The sequence below is a fragment of the Capra hircus genome, chromosome 2, assembly GCF_001704415.2.
Source record: "Capra hircus breed San Clemente chromosome 2, ASM170441v1, whole genome shotgun sequence".
NCBI lineage: Eukaryota > Metazoa > Chordata > Mammalia > Artiodactyla > Bovidae > Capra > Capra hircus.
Genome location: NC_030809.1, coordinates 104,955,158 through 104,976,258, shown reverse-complemented (window position 1 = coordinate 104,976,258; position 21,101 = coordinate 104,955,158). Strand labels below are relative to the sequence as shown.

The window sequence follows — 21,101 nt, the reverse complement described above, 5'->3', positions numbered from 1 at the left end:
AAGTTTATAATTCTCTTTAGGTTTTTCTACATTTTTAAAATGTTTCATAGTTTTAAATAAATATTTATGAAAAAGAACCTCTTTAATTATTTGATAAGAAGATGTTATATTACCATTCTTACAGTCCCTGAAACTGTTCTCTATGTATTCTCTTTGTGGCTGAATATTCTCTGGGCCTGTCTCCTCATGTTAGGGTAACAGGGGTGAACAGAGGGTCATTTAAGATTCTTTGTGGCTCGGATACTGCAGGTGCCTTTTCTTTCCCATCCCCTGACACTCCTCCTTACCCCCTTTTATGGTTCATTACCTGACTTCACTATCCTTCCATCTTCCTTTCCTTTCTGTAAGTCATCTATTCTGAAAACAGCTGACAAAAGCATGCTTAGTAAACAGCTCTGATAAAACTTTAGAAAAGTTTTTTATTTTCCATTTAAAACTCTTAGCTTTTCATGGGTCATCTCTGACATAAAAGAAGTAGAGGGAGCAGGAGAAGGTGGCAATAGAAAAGAGGCTCCGTGAGTGCCTTCTTACCTGGGTATCAGATTTCAGCCAAGGGGCAGCTAATTTGGGAATGGACAAGAATGAGGCCATCTTAACTCTGTGCCATCTGGGCAGGTCAGCGTGGGCACAATAAACTTGTACTTCGTAACTGGAGGTTGGGTGGGAGGGTTGAAAAAAAAAAGAGGGGGGGGCGAAATACGGGAAGAGAGGGCTACCTCTCTCAAAAAACTCCCTGTAGCATCTCCGCCTCAGCAGGAAAGGTGCGTTTGTCTGGGCAAACCCGGAGGGGAAAGCGCCTCGACTGCAGCGGCCGAGTTGGAGCGGTAGCCCGCGGGAGGAGGGGCGAATCGCTGCCGCAGAGCCTCAACCCGACTCGCTCCCGGCGCGCTGACGCCGGGCTCGGAGGTCGCGGAGGAGTCGAGGACCCGCGCCCGCGAACCTTCCACCTGCCGAAGACCCGGGTGCAGCCATGGGCTACCCGGGGCGGAGGCCCGTCATCCCGCCGCAGGTAAAACTGGGGATGGGACAAGTTCTGAAGGCAGGACCGTTCAAGTTTCCTTCACCTGCAGGAGTTCAGCTGCCTTCACCCGGGGTCTTGATTTAGCACCAAGATTGAGGGCAGGAAGAGAAGGGAGCAGCAGAGGATGAGATGATTAGATAACATCACCTACCCAACGGACGTAAGTTTGAGCAAACTCCGGGAGATAGTGGAGGGCAGGGAAGCCTGGCGTGCTGCTGTCCACGGATGGCAGAGTCAGACACGACAGCGACTGAACAACAAGGTTCTCCAGGAGAAAAAAAATTGCCTTGATCTTTTCTTTTGGTGGGGGGAGGGGGCGGGGAGGGGGTCAGGCACTTTTCAATGTAACCCCTTTCATTTCACACACACACACAAAATCACATCATTTGCTCCCTGGGAGATCCTGTACTCTAGGAGTTCATGCAGCAGTCCACGAACTTGGCACAGCTGTAATTAGCACATTTTAGGATGGAATGTGTTCAGAAGCTCTGAATTACTAAATATTACTGTTACTTTTTATTATTATCTTCATCTTCTTACCATTATTGACGTTACTTATTATTACTAATACCGTGTTAGTCTCCTACTTTGCGTATTTATCTTGAAATTTTCAAAATTTTTGATCTGTCTTTATTTAATCGCATTTTTATATACTGAAATAGAGCCATCAAGATGACAGAGAAACCCTGGTTTCTGAACATAAGCACAAAGGGAAAACTTGCCGTCAGTCTGCTGCCGTTTTTAATGTTGTCAACTCAATTATAGGGTCTGGTATAATAGGTAAGTGTTTGATTTTTTTTTTTTTTTCAATGAAAAGGCCAAATTTAAGACATTTGTTATGTTGCTAGTATTCATAGACTACTTTTAAAGGAAAAAAAATTTAAATTATAAAATTGGTAATTTTTTTTCATAAAAGCCTTCCTGTTTTCCAGTGTTCACACCATCAGTCTCTTATACTAAAGATAGGGTGGTGATTCACACACTCTTTCTACATTTGAGAGTATCCTCCGTGTGTGGTAGATTAAGGTGAAGCTGCAGATTTAAGATAACTAAAAAATTTTTTTCATGGGCTGTATCTCAGTTGATAATGTTACCAAGTTTACCTTTTCCCCTGTTTCTGAAATATCTACTGTTACTTGGATCATCTTTCTCTAACCTTTTGGAGGTGTAAAACCTCCAGATATTTGGATATTTTGCAGATACAAAACTTTAATGTGGAAACATAGCAATCTTGTGAAAAATCAAATCCATGTAATATTTCCTTACCCATTTATATAGTATTAAAATTTAAAGTCCAAACTTATTATGATATATTAATTTTAACTGTAATCAGTAAATAGAAATTGTTTTTAAATGGATTTTTAAAACAAAGGAGCCAAGTAATCAGAATTGAAAGAAATGAGCTGCTCATATTTTCCCAGTCTGAAGCCAGGGGTAAATTTCTGGCAAAATTAAGTGCGTTGCATTGTAATAATAAAGGCAGCTATTTTTTTTTTCAGTGCTTCTTATTCTTTTTGTTATTTGAAAACATCCAATTTAAGGAAAAGCTGAGACAAATCAAAATCCTGCAGATGCTCCTTGAGACTATTACTTTTTCCCTATAAAGTTTTGACATTTTAGTCAGCGTCATCTGAATTGAGTTACTTCCCTTGACTTTCTCACACTGATGTGTTTCTTGATTTTATTTTCCATATATAGGCAATTTTTTTCATATGGTAGATAAAATGTAGGAACTGATGCAAAGTAATAACTGCTGCTACTACTGCTGCTAAGTCACTTCAGTCATGTCCGACTCTGTGTGACCCCATAGACAGCAACCCACTAGGCTCCTCTGTCCCTGGGATTCTCCAGGCAAGAACACTGGAGTGGATTGCCCTTTCCTTTTCCAATGCATGAAAGTGAAAAGTGAAAGTGAAGTCACTCAGTCGTGCCCGACTCTTAGCGACCCCATGGACTGCAGCCTACCAGGCTCCTTCGTCCATGGGATTTTCCAGGCAAGAGTACTGGAGTAGGTTGCCATTGCCTTCTCCAAAAGTAATAGCAAGTAGGGGCAAAGATTTGTTTGAAATTCTGCCTCCATGTGCCCTGGAGGTGTAGGCAGAATCCCGGAGTTAATTCCTAATATGAATACTTTAAGCTGATCCATGTCAGCAACCTTGAAAAGTACCTCTTAATTAGGCTCAGCAAATTTTTTAAAGGGGAAGGTTTTCAGGGGAATAAAGCATTCTGGGTAGAAATAGTTTATGTACATTTTATTTTAAATGTTTCATTGTACACAATCTAAAATTGCCCATTTCCCCCCAAAAAAGTTAATAATAAATAATGTTATATACTCACTTCAGCTTTATAAAAAATACCTTTGCCTTCTTATTTTCCTCTCCTTTTCCTACAGAGTTGCCCATCTTGACCCCAGAGTTAGTCTTTCCTCGAATCTCATAACCTTTCTATTCTTTTTTATTTTCTAAGATTTTCTCTTTTTTTGGTGTGGACCATTTTTAAAGTTTCTTATTGAATTTGTTACAATTTTTTTTAATTTGTTTTTATTTTTATTTTTACTTTATTTTGCTTTACAATACTGTATTGGTTTTGCCATACATTGACATGAATCAGCCACAGGTGTACATGAGTTCCCAATCCTGAACCCCCCCCACCTCCCACCCTGCCATACATTGACATGAATCAGCCACAGGTGTACATGAGTTCCCAATCCTGAACCCCCCTCCCACCTCCCACCCTATATCATCTCTCTGGGTCATCCCCGTGCACCAGCCCCAAGCATCCTGTATTCTGTATCGAACATAGACTGGCGATTCATTTCTTACATGATAGTATACATATTTCAATGCCATTCTTCCAAATCATCCCACCCTCGCCCTCTCCCACAGAGTACAAAAGTCCGTTCTAAACATTTGTGTCTCTTTTGCTGTCTCGCATACAGGGTTATCATTACCATCTTTCTAAATTCCATATATATGCATAGTATACTGTATTGGTGTTTTTCTTTCTGGCTTACTTATACTCTGTATAATAGGCTCCAGTTTCATCCACCTCATTAGAACTGATTCAAGTGTATTCTTTTTAATGGCTGAGTAATACTCCATTGTGTATATGTACCACAGCTTTCTTATCCATTCATCTGCTGATGGACATCTAGGTTGTTTCCATGTCCTGGCTATTATAAACAGTGCTTCGATGAACATTGGGATACATTTGTCTCTTTCAATTCTGGTTTCCTCGGTGTGTATGCCCAGCAATGGGATTGCTGGGTCATAAGGCAGTTCTATTTGCAATTTTTTAAGGAATCTCCACACTGGTCTCCATGGTGGCTGTACTAGTTTGCTTTCCCACCAACAGTGTAAGAGGGTTCCCTTTTCTCCACACCCTCTCCAGCATTTATTGCTTGTAGACTTTTGGATCGCAGCCATTCTGACTGGTGTGAAATGGTACCTCATTGTGGTTTTGATTTGCATTTCTCTGATAATGAGTGATGTTGAGCATCTTTTCATGTGTTTGTTAGCCATCCGTATGTCTTCTTTGGAGAAATGTCTATTTAGTTGTTTGGCCCATTTTTTAAATTTTCTTTGGCCCATTTTTTGATTGGGTCGTTTATTTTTCTGGAATTAGGCTGCATAAGTTGCTTGTATATTTTTGAGATTAGTTGTTTGTCAGTTGCTTTATTTGCTATTATCTTCTCCCATTCAGAAGGCTGTCTTTTCACCTTGCTTATAGTTTCCTTTGTTGTGCAGAAGCTTTTAATTTTAATTAGATCCCATTTGTTTATTTTTCCTTTTATTTCCAGTATTCTGGGAGGTGGATCATAGAGGATCCTGCTGTGATTTATGTTGGAGAATGTTTTGCCTATGTTCTCCTCTAGGAGTTTTATAGCTTCTGGTCTTAGGTTTAGATCTTTAATCCATTTTGAGTTTATTTTTGTGTATGGTGTTAGAAAGTGATCTAGTTTCATTCTTTTACAAGTGGTTGACCAGTTTTCCCAGCACCACTTGTTAAAGAGATTGTCTTTAATCCACTGTATATTCTTGCCTCCTTTGTCGAAGATAAGGTGTCCATAGGTGTGTGGATTTATCTCTGGGCTTTCTATTTTGTTCCATTGATCTATATTTCTGTCTTTGTGCCAGTACCATACTGTCTTGATGACTGTGGCTTTGTAGTGGAGCCTGAAGTCACACAGGTTGATTCCTCCAGTTCCATTCTTCTTCCTCAAGATTTCTTTGGCTATTTGAGGTTTTTTGTATTTCCATACAAATTGTGAAATTATTTGTTCTAGCTCTGTGAAAAATACCACTGGTAGCTTGATAGGGATACAATATTGTTTTTGTTTTATGTTTTGGTGTTTTGGCTGGGAAGCATCCTTGGTTTGACCCTCAGGGATCAAACCCACTCTCTCTGCATTGAAAAGTGAAGTCTTAACCACTGGACTGTTGGAGAAGTCCCCCAAACCTTCTAGATTCATCATTGTCTCTGTTTTCCCAGCCAGCCTGTAAGGAGAGCTCTGGGTCATTACTCTCCACATATTCTAGGTCAGGTGTCCCCGCACCCTGAGAGTGAAAGTCTGACTCTTTGCGACCCCATGGACTATACAGTCCCTGGAATTCTCCAGGCCAGAATACAGGAGTGGGTAGCCTTTCCCTTCTCCAAGGGATCTTCCTAACCCAGGGACTGAAGCCAGGTCTCCCACATTGCAGGCGGATTCTGGTAAAACCCTGAAATGAACATTATTTGTGTGAATGGGCATCTGTTTCTCGTGTGATGCTTTCTTATCGTATTCTTCTACCTCACAAACTCACTCTGGTGACATGTCCTTAATTTACAACATTTTATTCTGCAGTAAGTATTATAATGCTAACATTTAATTTTAGTATTCAGATGCACTGTTTACAACTATCTCATATAAATATGTTAATATTCTTAACCTATTGTGTACAGTAATTGGGGGAAAACCTCTCTATTTGCATGTTTTATTAATGTGATGGGTGGCACATTTTTTTTTCCAGGATTGCCTTATTCAATGAAGCAAGCTGGCTTTCCTCTGGGAATATTGCTTTTATTCTGGGTTTCATATGTTACAGGTAAAAAATACTATATAATTGCTTATTCCTGCAACTTAAATTATGCAATGATTGTTTTACACAAACACACATACACATCCCCTGTAACTGAATTTCCTAACTAAAAAGTACATCAAAGAATCCAAAAGAATTTAGACATTTATGACTGAGGAGATTTACTTTTCTTGCTAATCCTCTGAACAGATTAGAAGAGTGTTATATATTACCAGGCCTAAATCCTTTTCATGTGCCGTTTTCACTTTCTGCCAATAGTGGTAGGTGGAGGAGTCAATTTAAAGACTGATTAAGGCTGAGACTGTACTCTGAAAATATAGATGTCAGGAATTCCTTTCCCACAAAAAACATGGACAGGTGCACATGAATGAACAACCTCTTCAAGCTCTGTTCGTGCAGATGGCACCAAGAGCCCAGGTTCTCAGCCAGTGGGGGTTCCCACACCACCACCACCACCCCTGCCAGTCTTCAGAGGCAGCAGTAAGGCACTTCTGTATCCCTTTTGTCCCGCTTCCCACTTTTCATGTAATAAGTTCATTTACACCTATGTTTGGCCACTTCCCCATCTAAGTACAGGCTTTACAACTAGTCATCTTATCTCACTGTTATCGCATCCCTGCCCTGTCATCCCCCCAGTACCCCTCATGACAAACACAAAGGCTTTCCTTTGCCTTAGGATCTCTGTGACACAGACCGTCCTCCCCACCTCTGCACTGGTGGCTGCTGTGGGCTGCTATGTGTGATCACCTAGCTGCCTTTTACCAGGTGATGCGAAACACCTCAACGGTCCCCTTCGGTGGAGTGGCAACCCGGGCCTCAAGAGTGTCATCTTCCTATGAGGCTATGAATCCCAGCCATCATTTCCCCAAATGACTGCTAGAAACCCCAAAGCTGGCCTCCTTGCCCCCAGGAGGGACCCATGTGCGGCACAGTTGGAGCTGCAGAGCACCACCCCCGCCGGGCTGGGCTGCCTCCGGTTATGCCCCCAGCTTATCTTTTCACTCTCCATCTCTGAGAGTTCTCCCTTAAATCCCATGCCCAATAGTCTCTGTGTTAGCTCTACTTCTGGAGACTCTAAGATGCCTTCCCCTATAAAATCTCGGTCTTCCAAAACCAGCCTGTAACTCGGCCATCTTTCCTGAGGCTGAGAAATAAAGTGAAGATTGCCTCAGAGCCTACACTCCTTCCTCCCTGCTGTCTTCTCATTACCCCCAACCCCCCAAACCTAAGCTGCTTTTAGCTTCTACAGCTCTTAATTTGTAGCTTAAGTAATAGGAAATCTGTAACTTGGTGCTTATTCGGAGTTGCTGGTGTTTAATTTTTATTTTATTCAAGAGAACATTTAGCACACTAAAAAAATCCCATTCAAGGATTTACCTTTATTGTTTTTAATTTCCTATTTCCCAGTCAATCAGTATGAACAAATAATTAATTTCCTCCCAGGCATAATAACCATGGCTTATTTAAGTGCACTGTGAACATTTGCACACATCGTAAGCCAGAAGGTAGAAAAAAATTAAATATATATCACCTAAAATCTCAACCAACACTTGAGGAGAATGAATAGTTCCTTAAAGCAAAGTCACATTATACATGCGCAGATCATTATGTGAATGTTTTTCAACTGATGCTGTATATAAACCTACAGCAGTGTCTAGGAGCAGGCCTTTCCCAAGTCATATATTACAAAATTACTAATCAGTGGAAATTAGTTACTCTTATTAATTTAGTTGCATGATGAAAATCCTTGCATAGTTTTGATAAATAAATGATGACTATGCAGAAGCAAAAAAAAAAATTATAGACTATGATTCTTTTTTGTTTCTTAATTAGGATTTTAAGAGCAAAATCTACAAATAGGGTTATAATATTGAGTTATTCTTTAAATCGATGCTGTAATTATATAATTGTCTCTACAGTTATTCTTTTGTCTTTTTAAGGCCTTTGTCTTTTTAATGAGATATGTCCAGTTCAACAAATGGTGTTACTAAGTTCTGTTTTCATGTTTGTGAAATGTTGGGGAAAAAGAAAGAATTGTAAATATTTACAGCAAATGATTTGCTTTAAGGTTCTCATATTTGTTGATTAGAGTAAAATAATTTTTATTGTCTAAGCCTATGGAACGATGTAAAAGAAAATTCACCTGTTGAATAACATAGATTCATTCATGGTTTATCTGTGATTTGCATATAATATACTTAAAGCAAGATCAAAATGTTACAATGAAAGGAAATGTTATGATGATTGATATTTGAGATTCCTAAAACTTTTGAGAGATTTATTTATAGCCTGTATTTTACATGTAAATGAAAGCATCTATTATTGACTAAATTCTTAGCAAATCGTTACTTTAAAGCAATACATTTTGAACTTTTGTGAAATTTAGCGGTCTCATTCCAATCACACAGTTCTTCATCAAAACTTCACAGCATCTGTGAAATTGGTTACCTCCTATTACCAGTCCTCACTGATTCTCTTCCTTGGCCAGTAAGCTGCTGTTTAATTTTCCTGCCTTTAGCCTATATCCTTAACTTTCTAGTCTCTCCTTCGTATTACTACAAGAGTTATCTTTATAAAACCTCAGCCTGATCTGTTATTTCCCCAGTCAAAATGTTCCAAGACTTTGTTATGACCGTAGGGGAAAAAATTCATTTAAATTCTTTTGTGGTTCAGCACAGTCTGCGCTTTTAGTCTCCACCCCTGCTAATCTGACCTCTCTTTGACCCTGTCACTGCCACCGCCTTGTGTGGGGCTTGGATCTTAGCCGTTCCGTATGATTCCATTACCCACGTATAGACTACGCCGAACTGACCACCTATGGATAGTACCCCTGCTTGGCATCATTTTTTCTTCTCTACCTGGTAAAAGCCTGTTTATCCTTCAGGACACTACTCAACTCATATGTGATGGTTTTTCTACTGTTAAACAAAGGATATAGGATGAATTACTATGCCATTTGTGCTTGTAGAATATTTTAAAATTTGTTCATTAGGTTACTTTATCATATTAAATTTCTATCAGATACGTAGACATCTAGCAATCTTGCTTTGCTGATCATTGATTCATTCAATAGAGTTTTACTAACACTGCTGCCATTATAGCAATAAAGAGCATTTTTCCTGCCACATGAAGCTCACAATGTAGTATGTTAGGCAGAAAAAGAAGCACATAGTTGTGACCTTCATAAAAAATACCATAATATAAATATGTGCATGACAATAAGGATTCTAGCATTTAACCTAGCCTCAAAGGAGCAGGCATGTTTTGGGGAGGAAAAGGCCCCTTCACTGACTATTTTTGAAAAAATGAGAGTGAGCAAAGAAAATAAAAGGATGCTCTAAGCTGATAGAAATGTGGAAATGCGAAAGAGAACGTGGAGGTCGTTCTGTCTGGCTAAAGTATAGGGTTGATGTTGGTAAGAGGGACTATACAAAGTTAGAGAGGTTTGCAGAGGCATTTATGAAGGCTCCCTTGTAATGATAATCATTACCATTTCCTGATGACTGGCCTGACTGCAGCCACTATAGTTAATCTTTCTGACTCCATGGAGTAGGTATGCATGTTTTACTTTTTATGAAGGTGGAAATTGAGACTTTGGCAGGTTAAAATGATTTGCCTAAGGTCAGTAGTTACTGGCGGAGAAGGCAATGACACCCCACTCCAGTACTCTTGCCTGGAAAATCCCACGGACAGAGGAGCCCGGAAGGCTGCAGTCCATGGGGTCGCTGAGGGTCGGACACGACTGAACGACTTCACTTTCACTTTTCACTTTCATGCATTGAAAAAGGAAATGGCAACCCACTCCAGTGTTCTTGCCTGGAGAATCCCAGGAACGGGGGAGCCTGGTGGGCTACTGTCTATGGGGTCGCACAGAGTCGGACACGACTGAAGCGGCTTAGCAGCAGCAGTTAAGTTGAGATTTTGGTTAAATGCATATATGGATTCTGGGGCTAGACTACCAGGATCTGAGTCCTGTCTCTTCCTTATGAGCCCTGTGACGATTAGCAGTTTGCTTAAACTTCTGTGCCTCACTTTTCTCATCTGTCAAATGGAGGATTGTAATAGCACCTACGTAGGGTTTTAGTGATGGTTTGCGCGCTGAAGAATTGATGCTTTTGAACTGTTGTGTTGGAGAAGACTCTTGAGAGTCCCTTGGACTGCAAGGAGATCCAACCAGTCCATTCTGAAGGAGATCGGCCCTGGGATTTCTTTGGAAGGAATGATGCTAAAGCTGAAACTCTAGTACTTTGGCCACCTCATGCGAAGAGTTGACTCATTGGAAAAGACCCTGATGCTGGGAAGGATTGGGAGCAGGAGGAGAAGGGGCCGACAGAGGATGAGATGGCTGGATGACATCACTGACTCGATGGATGCGAGTCTGAGTGAACTTCGGGAGCTGGTGATGGACAGGGAGGCCTGGAGTGCTGCGATTCATGGGGTCACAAAGAGTCGGACACAACTGAGCGACTGAACTGAACTGAACTGAAACATGTCAATAAATATAAAGCATTTAGGAAAAGGCTTACCCACAGAAAATGTTAAGTGTTTGCTAGTGTTTTTGTGGTTATCATCATTACTGTCATTCTCATCAGATTCCAAATGCAGTGCTTTTCCTGACATCATATGCAGCCTATAGAAAATAACTAGAAATAGCACAAGGTTTCATTCCTTTAGCATCTGTAGCATGCCAGGCATTGTGGTAGGCATTTGAACATCATCTCATCATCCTCATAGACTCTTCAAGGTTAAGGTATTGCCTTACTTTTCAGATGAGACTCAGACTTTCATTCAAGATCCCACAGCTAATAAACATTTTTTCTGAGAAAAATTATGAAAAGACTTGATTTTTATTCAGAATCATTAGAGGATTTTCCTGGAGGATTTTAAGCAGAAGACATGGTCGTATTTATGCTATGGTCGTATTCATCTGGTAAGACAGAAAATGTCTGGAAAGTACTGGTAAGGAGAGGATGGGGAATGAGAGAACTAGTAGGAGTTTTTGCAGTAATCCAGGCAAGAAGTAATAGAGGGGTAAACCCTTAAAGCAGGTTAGAGATTAGACATGAGGAGATACAGCTGAATAATTTATGATGCAGTAAGTTAATGGATTTAGGGGCCAAAGGAAAATAGAAGGTGGTGGTTAATGGGAAATATAGTGTGACTCTCAAGTTTCTCTTGATACTGTTCACAGTTTGGAGAAATATGAATGCAGAAGCAGGCTCCAGAACAAATATATAAATTAGAATTTGGACACCTGAATCAAGATGCCTACAAGATCTTCAGGGTAAAATATTTACTAGACAGCTAGACACAGAAATCTGGAGTTTTGGGGAAGTCCTGACTGGAGATACAAATTCAGGAGTTCCTAACATCTGTGTGAAAATTGAAGCCATGGCCATGAATAAGATCACAGTAAGACATCTGGAAGAGTGAAGAAAAAAAATCCCAGAATCCAGGATTTGGAAGAGTTAAAGAAACTGGTGAAAAAACTAAGTATAAATGGCTCAAAAGGTAGGAGGAAATCCAAGAGAAACTGGTGTCAGAAAGGAAAATGCTACTGAAAAGGCAAATACAATTAATATTTAAGAGGTTTCTACTGGATTTATCAACTTGGAGCTCATTGATGAACTTGTTAAAAGAAATTTCAAAGACGTGAGAGAATCAAGGTGGAAATGATGTTGCGGTGATTTGTATTTTCTTCTTTGTACGCTAATACATTTCTGAATAACGTAAAAGACAAAAAAAATCACTTGTAATAGAAACATGAGCAAGACTAAAAGTAAGAATTTCTTTTTCTTACTGTAATTTTCTTACACTAAAAAGTAAGAATCATACCTTCTGCACAATTGTGTATCTAGTAGAGCTGCAGTATTATTCTCTAGGTGCTCAAAAAGCATTGAGTTAAATGAGAGAGAGACTAACTTTTCATTATACATTTTTCTGTATATTTGTATCTTCAATTTCAACTCTAAAATTGGAACTTAAATCTCTAAACAGTAAATTTCAAAAAAATTCTTAGAGTAGCCTGTTAACCCGGGGAAGGTGATGGCACCCCACTCCAGTACTCTTGCCTGGAAAATGCCATGGATGGAGGAGCCTGGTAGGCTGCAGTCCATGGGGTCTCGAAGAGTCGGACACGACTGAGTAACTTCACTTTCACTTTTCACTTTCCTGCATTGGAGAAGGAAATGGCAACCCACTCCAGTGTTCTTGCCTGGAGAATCCCAGGGACGGGGGAGCCTGGCGGGCTGCCATCTATAGGGTCGCATAGAGTTGGACACGACTGAAGCGACTTAGCAGCAGCAGCAGCAGCCTGTTAACCATAATGATTATAAAACAAAGATATTAATTGTACTCTGTTGTAAAACAAATTATCTGATTCTCCTCATTCTATTTTTTTTCTGAATGTTTAACAGCACGTTTTATTCTGTCTTCACATGTTGAATGCCTGTGAAATATTGGATAATCTAACTTCTGTTGCTTGAACATTTGAGCCACATCCTATTAATAGTTGTTGCATTGGTTATGTTAGGAAAGTGAAATAGAAAACTGAAGCTTTAACTTCATTGCATGGATATGTTAAGTCTGTTTGCATCTTGATTAAAAAATATATAACTGGAAGCAGTACAGCTTCATGAAAGATAATGTTTTATGAAAATAAAGTAAGCCTTGCCATGGTAATTTACTTTAGCACTGAACTCTTCTTTGAAGCTTGTATTTTTCTTTAAGTCAAAATACTTTTTAAAAAACCTTTATATTATGTCTAATCTGACATTTTTTTAATGGTTATTTTTGCCACAGATTTTTCCCTCATTCTATTGATAAAAGGGGCTGCCCTTTCTGGAACAGACACTTACCAGTCTTTGGTCAATAGAACTTTTGGCTTTCCAGGATATCTCTTACTCTCTGTTCTACAATTTTTGTATCCTTTCATTGGTAAGGATGAATATGAACATGAATATTATAATTACTTTCATAAATATGCAACCATTTCTGAATAAAATAATTTTAATATTAGTCACTAAAGAATATTAATAGTTGAAATATTTTCCACACTGGGTTTTTAGCTGTTTTTCCATTGTTTTCTGTTCCTTTTGGTCTGTTTTCTAATTATTTCATTAAAATAAAGTAAGATGGATTTTCACTGGATTAATGCTTGTAATTCCCTAGTTTGGTGAAGACTACTAAGTTGACCAAAAAATTCATTTGGATTTTTCCATAAGCTGTTAAAGAAAAACCCAAACAAACTTTTTTGACCAACCCTGTAGAATGATCTGGGAATAAAAGTAAATGAGAGAAATAATAGATTTCTTCTAAGCTAAAATTTTTTTGAAAAACTAAGGATTTGTGGAAGTCATGTCTAAGGCCAACATGCTACTTTAAGTTTGCACCCAATACTTCTAAAATAAGTAATGTGTTAACATTCACCAATGGCTGAATTGATTTCATTTTAAAAAATTAATAACACAGAAGCTGTTATTCAAACCACAAGTTCCTTATGTCTCTACGGAAGTCTAAGAATATTTCCCCCAAATATTGCTTTTGAAGTCATCACAATTTTGTGTTATTTTTCCTCACTTTGAGCAATACATGTGTTCCTAAAGAGTATTTGGACACTGAACTTTAATAACACAACAAATCACATTTTAAATGCCTACCAAAACTCACTATTATTTAAAGATGTTCTGAAAAGAATCAAAGTTAAAATCTTTGTAATGCAAATTGATATTCTCCCACAAATCTGCTGTCTGGTTATTTTTAAAGTCTTACATATTTGTAATCAAAGTAAATATTTGAAAGTAAGCTTATGCCACTATTAGAGAAGTAATAACTGTTTACTTTCAAAATATTCAAGGTGAAATATATGATGATTTATTGGTGACTGTTGTTTTAATTGTGTTTTTAGCTATGATAAGTTACAACATAATAACTGGAGATACTTTGAGCAAAGTTTTGCAAAGAATCCCTGGAGGTACGTCAATATATTTATTTTATATAGTTATTTATAATTAATCATAATAATTTGAAAGTATATATTTGCAAGTGGAGGAATTGGATGACTTCAGATATCCAGTGATATCTACGATCCAATCTGATTCTAAAGTATTAATCCACTTTTATGTATAATTTAGTTCTACTTTAGCTATTTAAACATTATTATTTATGCTACATAAATGCTACATATCACCAACTCTCTGTGTATCACTTTTTCATGAACTATTTATGCTACACCATTTCTTAAACAAGCAAGCTAACCTTTGTCCCCATTATTTGTATTACAGTATAATTTAATGTAGTGAAACTAACCCTTTTTCATGTATAGTTCGGTAAGTTTTGACAAATTATCCAGTCATACAACCACAGCCACAATCAAAATACAGAACAAGTCCATTATCTCCCCAAATTTTCCTCATTCCCCTTTGTTGTCAAGCTTTCCCTCATCTCCAGCGATTGGGAACTACTGATCTGACTTCTCGTCCGCTTTCGCTTTTCCCAGAATGCCAAAGAAAAGGCATCTTGTAGTAGCCAGCCTTTAGGGGTCTGGCCTCTTTCGCTTAGCATATTAAATGTGTGTGGGGGTTTGTTAGTGATGTACTCCTTTTTTTTTTATTTGCTGAGGAGTTTTCTGTTATATAGATATAAACAGTTTATCTGTCATTCAGTTGAGGGGCATTTGGATTGTTTCCTGTTTGACTTGATTATGAAAATGCCTCTGTGAACATTTTAGCAGACCTTTTCAAAATTTGCCAGAGCTCCACTCCCCATTCATCCTTTCACCATATCATGGCTATTTGAGTAATTTAGAGATTGTGAGTCTTTTTGTTTTGAAAGTTCCTCTTCTAAGTCACGTAATCTCCAGTAGGAAATATTCTCTAAAGGGACAAAGGAAGGCAGAAGCAGGAAACCTGAGTTGGAGGCAAACTACTGTAACACCATGTGAGTTATACTGTAACACCAAGTGGATCCTTGATGCTGGTGAATAGGCTTCATGATTCTATGAAACTTATTCAAAATTGTCATTTATGTATCACTTTATAGTAATTATCATTTTCATAATTAAATATTTGACTACTTGGGTCACTGGTATTATTCATATCTAATATAATAATTATTGTATTTCAGTTGATCCTGAAAACTTGCTTATTGGTCGCCATTTCATTATTGTGCTTTCCACAGTTGTCTTTACTCTGCCTTTGTCCTTGTACCGCGATATAGCGAAGCTTGGAAAGGTAATTTTTACGTTTTAAATAACCAAAGAGATGCACCATGTTACCTGCATTAACTTTGTAAAACTACTGCCTATATGACCAAATTCTTAATTACCATATTCATCTTTAGTTTCTTTTAGTTTGCTTATACTTGTATTAGAGTAAACTTTGTTTGATAGTTTATCTTATTTGGGAGAACTGATAGTTAAATGCTTGATGAATATGAAATGAATAGGTCCCTTTCTTATTCATTTTTTAAGGCAGATATTCTGATATCAGACAGAACACTTTAATTTTAGAAATTATAAAGAACTATATTAAACCAACCCTATTTACTAAAAAAAAAATCTATCATTTTTTGTAGATAGTTTAGACAATTTAAAAGTAAATTAACTTTAATGAAGTAAGAATGAATCAGTTAACTTTTTGTTGTAAATCGGCTTTGTAAATGGCTTAATTTTTTTTTTAATTACAATGTCTATTCTGCCCATTTTTTATCCAGTGAATTTAAATATCAGTATATTGATTGGTTAAGAATCTGGCCAATATCTGTGATTCTTGTTGCTAAAGAAAAATGGTGATTTATTTGTAATAAAACCAATCAAATAAGTATTCAACTCACCACATATGCTTATCTCTATACATTAGCCTTTATTTGGCTGTATTTTTCTCCCTCACTCTCATAAAATGTTTGTATTTTACCCAAAATGTTATTGGCGCTGCATCTACATTATGCCAAGCATTGTGAGGAAAAACATTTTTTTTAAAGAATGAGTCATATATTTTTTCAGTCTGTTTTGAAAAATCCAACAGTTGATTAATTTTACTTTTTACTGTGATGTTTGTGTTTGTACACAGTGGTGAAGCCCCTCCTTCCAGGCAGAGCTGAGAGTGAGGATGATATTCCAGTTTTATGCCCATGCTGTCTTCTTTACATAACAGGGATCCAGAAATAAATTTAAATGTATTAAAAGGGACTTTTGGGGTGAATTATCTGAAATATATGAACTATTTCCCATTTTTTATGTTCAGTATAGACATAAATGTTTTCTTCTGAGAGCAAAAGGCAAGGCATTTATGAGAAGACAGCTAATATTCTATCATACTGATAACATTTGAACATTTTGTCCCAAAATGTCCCTTACAAATGTCATACTGAAGTATCTAAATAGATCTCCCAATGCAAAGCAGAGTGGTTAGGAACACTCGTCTGGAGTCAGGCTGCGTATCTGAATTCCCCTTCGGCCACTTTCTTGCTGTGTGACCTTGGGATTTTTTTCTTACTATCTCAGTGGATCAGAGGACTCATAATAAAACCTGCTCTAGTTTAACAACCCAAGAAATAAGTTTAATGACAATCAAATGAAATAAAAGCAATTTTATATTTGTCTTATCAGATAAAAAATGCTAAAATATGTTTATTCATTATGAAAAATTGAGTAGAAACACAAATTTAATGTAATGAGTGAACAGAACACATACACACACAGGCCAGTTTATATTTTGACCTGTTGAAATAGTAACAGAAGAGAGAGAAAGTAGCAGAGAAGACTCTGGAAGCGCAGCTGCTGCTGCTCAGTCATGTCTGACTCTTTAGTCAGTTAGTCAGTTAGTGAAGTTGCTCAGTCGTGTCCGACTCTTTGCGACCCCATGGACTGTAGCCTACCAGGCTCCTCCATCCATGGGATTCTCCAGGCAAGAATACTGGAGTGGGTTGCCATTTCCTTCTCCAGGGGATCTTCCTGACCCAGGGATTGAACCCAGGTCTCCCGCATTAGAGGCAGACGCTTTAACCTCTGAGCCACCAGGGAAGCAGCTTTGTCCAACTCTTTATGACCCCACAAACCATAGCCTGCCAGGCTCTTCTGTCCATGGGATTTTCCCAACAAAGATATTGCTGTGAGTTGAACCTGTGTCTCCTGAGTCTCCTGCATTGCAACTGGATTCTTTACCGCTGAGCCACTGGGACACATCAAAGGGAGAAACTGCATGGGAAAAATGGACTAATAGAGCTGGAAAGCAGAAAGGAAGAAGCAGAGGCATCCCAAAATGTGTGAGCGTGTAGGTGTAGGGGGATGTTGTGTAGGAAGGGCCAGGGTAAGATACAGACAGTAACAAGAAGCAATTATAGATAGAAAAAAAGCACAAGTCAACACTAAAAACCTGACAAAAAGTGAAAACGTCACTTCACTTTATGAAATAGTCATATTTGGTACTTGCTCTATTTGTGGGGAAAAAACTAAGAGTGTGATCTGATAAAAATGATAAGATTATTAACAACAATTGGTAAGAATAAACTACTAAAGAATTATATCCTAAAAGCTACATAAATTTAGTCAAGTAAAAAGTAAATCTCCTAATATTTTCAATAGAATTGTCTCTATTCTAAATTGATGTTATATCTTTACATTTTCTTTTGCAGATCTCTCTTATTTCTACAGTTTTAACAACTCTGATTCTTGGAATTGTAGTGGCAAGGGTAGTTTCACTGGGCCCACACATGTAAGTTTCCTTGCTTTATTGGTTGATATTTGACTTATACCCATCATTTAGGCTTTCAGATGATATACTATAGGTGCAGAAAAGTTGTGATAGTACCAGAAGCATCATTTAACTTTAGCATTTGATAAAATGCAAGAACGATTACATTACAATAGACCTACATTTTCCCTCGGATCCTGCATGGCTGATGAGATTAAACTATGTTTACTTACTTATCATTTTAATAACCTGCTCAAAAGATTAAAATAAGGAAGGGATTTTTGAATAGCAAGAAATAGGAACAAGGTAGTGCAGTGGTAGATAGCAGAAGGAGGGAAGATGATAGAGGGTAGAAACTCCTGTCTATCCCAGAGTTAAATCTGTTCTTAACAAAATTTTCACCAGTCTAGGCTGAAATGAGAATGATAAAGAATATAGTGGATGTTTTCTCTATTAAATGAAATATAGTCACCTTGAAAATCACTTTTTTCTCTACTCGGATTGTGTTCTTTTCTTGTATTAAAATGCTTTATCATTTGTGAACTGATAGTGATACTTGGTAGTAATATTTGTTTTTTTATATTATTTGGCCAAATAAAATGTTGGCAACTTGGCATTGGGTCCCCAAATTTTTAAAATGTTACTTATCAGTAAAATTTGAAGTATAAGTTCTACTGATCTAAACCACACAGTTTTTATGCTTTGATTATAGAATAGATTTATCAGATGAGAACTGGATAATTTATGTCTGTAGTCCCAAGAGAAAGCTAGAATGAAACTAGCCTAAATTGGCTTTAAACACAAAATTGGGTTCCCACAATGCAGAATAAATATTTGTTGAATAAATTAGTAAATAATACATTATGGAGTTGCTGTGAGACCTTAAATATTTTCTTTATCTTAAATAAGACAAAATTAATTTAAGACATAATGTCTAACACAATACAAGGAACATGCTGGGTCTTCGATTAATGTTATCTAATAAGAAAAAAACCTGGTGAATAGCTATAATTGATAACAACATCCCCAAGGTAACATTTTTTTCCTACTGATCGTTGTTCTGCAAAATCACTTCATTTTCCACTATATATGCTTATGTCAGGCTTTTTAATTTACCAGGAAAATACCAAAAATTATGCTTTAAATTTATTTGAAAAAAGTGTGAAATTTCTGAACTAACTTTATTTCATATGGTCCTTACAAAAAGCATTTATTTTTTAAGGATTTTAATAAAAAGGAAGAGTACAAATATCCATAATATTTATATTAATCTTCTTCTCAAATAACTTAGGAGAAGGCAATGGCAACCCACTCCAGTACTCTTGCCTGGAAAATCCCAGGGATTGAGGAGCCTGGTAGGCTGCAGTCCATGGGGTCGCAATGAGTCAGACACGACTGAGCAACTTCACCTTCACTTTTCACTTTCATGCATTGGAGAAGGAAATGGCAACCCACTCCAGTGTTCTTGCCTGGAGAATCCCAGGGACGGGGGAGCCTGGTGGGCTGCCGTCTATGGGGTCACACAGAGCCGGACACGACTGAAGTGACTTAGCAGCGGCAGCAGCAAATAACTTAGTCCCAGGTCATAGCTGTATTAGTCACTTTGTGCTGCTAGAACAAAATACGATAGACTGGGTAACTTGAATAGCAGATATTTATTCTCCCCTATTTCTGGAAACTGGCAGCTTGTTGGGTTCTCCCTGACTTGCAGATGCCTGCCTTCCTGCTGTGTCCTCAGTGGCAGACCATGAGAGAGACAGCAAGCCCTCTGGTGTCTCCTCTCATAAAGACCCTAATTCTAAACCTAATTGTCTCCCTAAATCCCTCGTCTTCAGACACCATCGCACTAGAGGTTAGGGCTTCAGCATACGATTTTGTAGGCAACACAATTCAGTGCACAGCAATAGTGATTTTGAAATATACCTGGCTCACTGCAATGTGGCCATATATTCTTTCATCTAGAAGCACTTGTTGAATGCCTGTTGCTTCTGTTCTGCTGTGCTGTGCTTACTGCATGTTGTTCGTGATCAACTATGGAGAAGGGATTTATTTTAAAAGAAGAAGAAGTGACAGTGCAGTGTTAGGAGTGAAACCTGGAAGCGTGAATGAGGGCCAGTGGCAATGCTGGAGAGTCCTTAGTAGTCCGAATTAAGGAAGGCTTTCCAGAGAAAGAAAAATATGATCTGGGAGTTTTGAAAGAGGAATCTGAATTTTCCAGATAGATAAGAGTATAAAAGGAATTACAGGCCTTGGAAATGTAAGCATAAAAGCACAAAAGCACATATTAAATTCTACTAGATATACTTAGCATCTATTATTTGTGGTTGTGGCTGTTTAGTCACTAAGTTGTGTCCAACTCTTTTGCAACCCAATGCATTGTAGCCTGCCAAGCTCCTCTGTCCATGGGATTTCCCAGGCAAGGATATTGGCGTGGGCTGTCGTTTCCTCCTCCAGGGGATCTTCCCAGCCCAGGGGTCAAACTCACATCTTATGCTTTGCAGGCAGTTTCCTGCACTGCAGGCGGACTAGTTACCAACTGAGCCACCAGGGAAGCCCATAACATTTATTATATTGGTACTGTACCCAGCTCTGGTTTTCAGAAGCAGAGTTCAGAGCCATAAAAGGCTAATAGCAATATCGAACAGAATACAATAATAATTTTTGGTTAAAACGTTAAATTGTATAAGACAGCTATTTTAATTGAAGGTTTTATCATGAAAAGGAATTCTAGAGAATAAATCAAGTTTTAATAAAAGGTTTTCTAGATCTGATAAATAGAGTACTACAGGATAATATTGAAGGGGAAAAAAAAAGTAGCTAAAAGGTGGAAGTAAATAAATGTCATAAGTTGACTCCCAGCAGAACATTTTAAAACAATGATGTTCAACTCTCCTTCATATTAGAATTACTTGAGTAGCTTTAAAAAATGCTGATGCCAGACCCCCACTTGCAGAGATTCTGAAGAAATTGATGTAGGGGCCACTCAATTGGGTCTACTCCTTAATGATTGTGAGTCTGTGAATGAATATCTAGAGCTTCTTAAGTTGAAGAGATGAAAATCACATTTTACCTGACACTATTTTCTAAAAATAGACCAGAGATTTTGTGTTATTTATTTTAGTGACTGTTGTGTCATTATTTTTCATGATTCATCCTTCACTTTTTTTTTTTCATTTTCTTCTACATACACAATGTGTGAGATACTGTTGTGAACACAAAAAGAAAATCTCTCTGCTCTGAGGGGCTCACAGTTTAGTGGGAGAAATAAGAGGATGAAATAACTGTCATATGTGCATTGTATCTTGATAG

At 37.9% G+C, this 21,101-nt stretch overlaps 1 protein-coding gene across 1 annotated transcript in view; it reads left to right on the top strand.

The window, feature by feature from the left end:
- Nucleotides 562–21,101, top strand: part of SLC38A11 (solute carrier family 38 member 11) — a 65,324-nt gene continuing 44,784 nt past the window's right edge. The window contains exons 1-7 of the mRNA XM_005676034.2: nucleotides 562–1,009; nucleotides 1,684–1,801; nucleotides 6,034–6,108; nucleotides 12,904–13,038; nucleotides 14,009–14,074; nucleotides 15,226–15,332; nucleotides 17,734–17,813. Coding sequence (XP_005676091.2) covers nucleotides 971–1,009; nucleotides 1,684–1,801; nucleotides 6,034–6,108; nucleotides 12,904–13,038; nucleotides 14,009–14,074; nucleotides 15,226–15,332; nucleotides 17,734–17,813 — 620 coding nt within the window. The 5' untranslated portion in view covers nucleotides 562–970. The remainder of the gene's footprint in view (nucleotides 1,010–1,683; nucleotides 1,802–6,033; nucleotides 6,109–12,903; nucleotides 13,039–14,008; nucleotides 14,075–15,225; nucleotides 15,333–17,733; nucleotides 17,814–21,101) is intronic.